Source organism: Frankliniella occidentalis, unplaced genomic scaffold, assembly GCF_000697945.3.
Source record: "Frankliniella occidentalis isolate FOCC.00 unplaced genomic scaffold, Focc_3.1 Scaffold726, whole genome shotgun sequence".
In the NCBI taxonomy this organism is placed as follows: Eukaryota; Metazoa; Arthropoda; class Insecta; order Thysanoptera; family Thripidae; genus Frankliniella; species Frankliniella occidentalis.
The window spans coordinates 22,115-23,363 of NW_026267838.1; the positions used below are offsets into that span (position 1 = coordinate 22,115).

The 1,249-nt window shown below is 49.6% G+C and overlaps 1 protein-coding gene across 1 annotated transcript; it reads right to left on the minus strand.

Annotated features, from left to right (window-relative positions):
• Positions 1-2: 2 nt before the first annotated feature.
• LOC113215024 (gastrula zinc finger protein XlCGF57.1-like) lies at positions 3-1,010 on the minus strand (the record flags this gene model as incomplete). Its single annotated transcript, XM_052275649.1, has 2 exons — positions 331-1,010; positions 3-261 (listed from the first exon to the last, which is right to left on the minus strand). Coding segments are annotated over exons 1-2 (698 nt in total), but the record flags the coding sequence as incomplete, so codon positions are not given.
• Between the last annotated feature and the right edge of the window lie 239 nt (positions 1,011-1,249).

The following is a 1,249-nucleotide window of genomic DNA, read 5'->3' on the forward strand; positions in this document are numbered from 1 at the left end:
ACTTGAAAGGCTTTTCTCCCGTGTGGGTTCGAAGATGTGTTCGCAGATGTCCACTTTCAGCAAACGTCCTCTCACACATTGAGCACTCAAAAGGCCTTTCTCCCGTGTGGGTTCGAAGATGTACATGCAAAGTTCCACTTTCAGCAAACGTCCTCTCACACAATATGCACTTGAAAGGCTTTTCTCCGGTGTGGGTTCGAATGTGTGTCCGCAGATGTCCACTTTGAGCAAACGTCTTCTCACACACTGTGCACTTGAAAGGCTTTTCTCCCGTGTGGGTTCGAAGATGTGTTCGCAGATACGTCTTCTCACACACTGTGCACTTGAAAGGCTTTTCTCCCGTGTGGGTTCGAAGATGTGTTCGCAGATGTCCACTTTCAGCAAACGTCCTCTCACACATTGAGCACTCAAAAGGCTTTTCTCCCGTGTGGGTTCGAAGATGTGTGCGCAGATGTCCACTTCGAGCAAACGTCTTCTCACACATTGAGCACTCAAATGGCTTTTCTTTTGTGTGGATTCGCAAATGGCTTCGCAGATCTCCGCTTTTAGCAAAAGTCTTCTCACACACTGTGCACTTGAAAGGCTTTTCTCCCGTGTGGGTTCGAAGATGTGTGCGCAGATGTCCACTTCGAGCAAACGTCTTCTCACACATTGAGCACTCAAAAGGCTTTTCTTGTGTGTGGATTCGGAGATGTTCTCCCAACTTTGACCTACATTGTATTTTCTTCTTGCAAAAAGGACGGATGCAAGTCCCATACGATGTGTCCATTCTTGTGGCGTGGTAAAATTTTCTGGTAGAAAAATCCTTCTTGTAATATACTTCTCCACCCGGGATGGGCAAGCAGGCGGAGCGTGGACGTGGAAAATTCTGGAAAAGAGGAAGACGTGTTAAAAACTTGCATATTGGCGGTTGAATCCGAAACGCAGAGAGAGGCGGCACAAACACGACAAGAAACACCAAACTGTTGTGGAGAAAGGGAGAGCGACGTGTTTTAACTTTGAATCCGCCGCTTTCCCGCGCTTTGCTCCCCGCAGGCCGACCAACAGAAGTACAAGCGAGCCCTTTCCCTCCTCAATGCTACAAACACGCGGAACAGAGAGAGAGGAGGGGGGTGGTCGGGAGAGAGAGAGAGGGAGCGTCCATAATTTATCATATAATTAGCGGCAGGTGGAAAGAAGGGTCGTTGCGGTGGCTTTGAAGGGGGAGGGTAGGAGTGGGCAGCCCCCCCCCTCAGGGTGACCACCATCC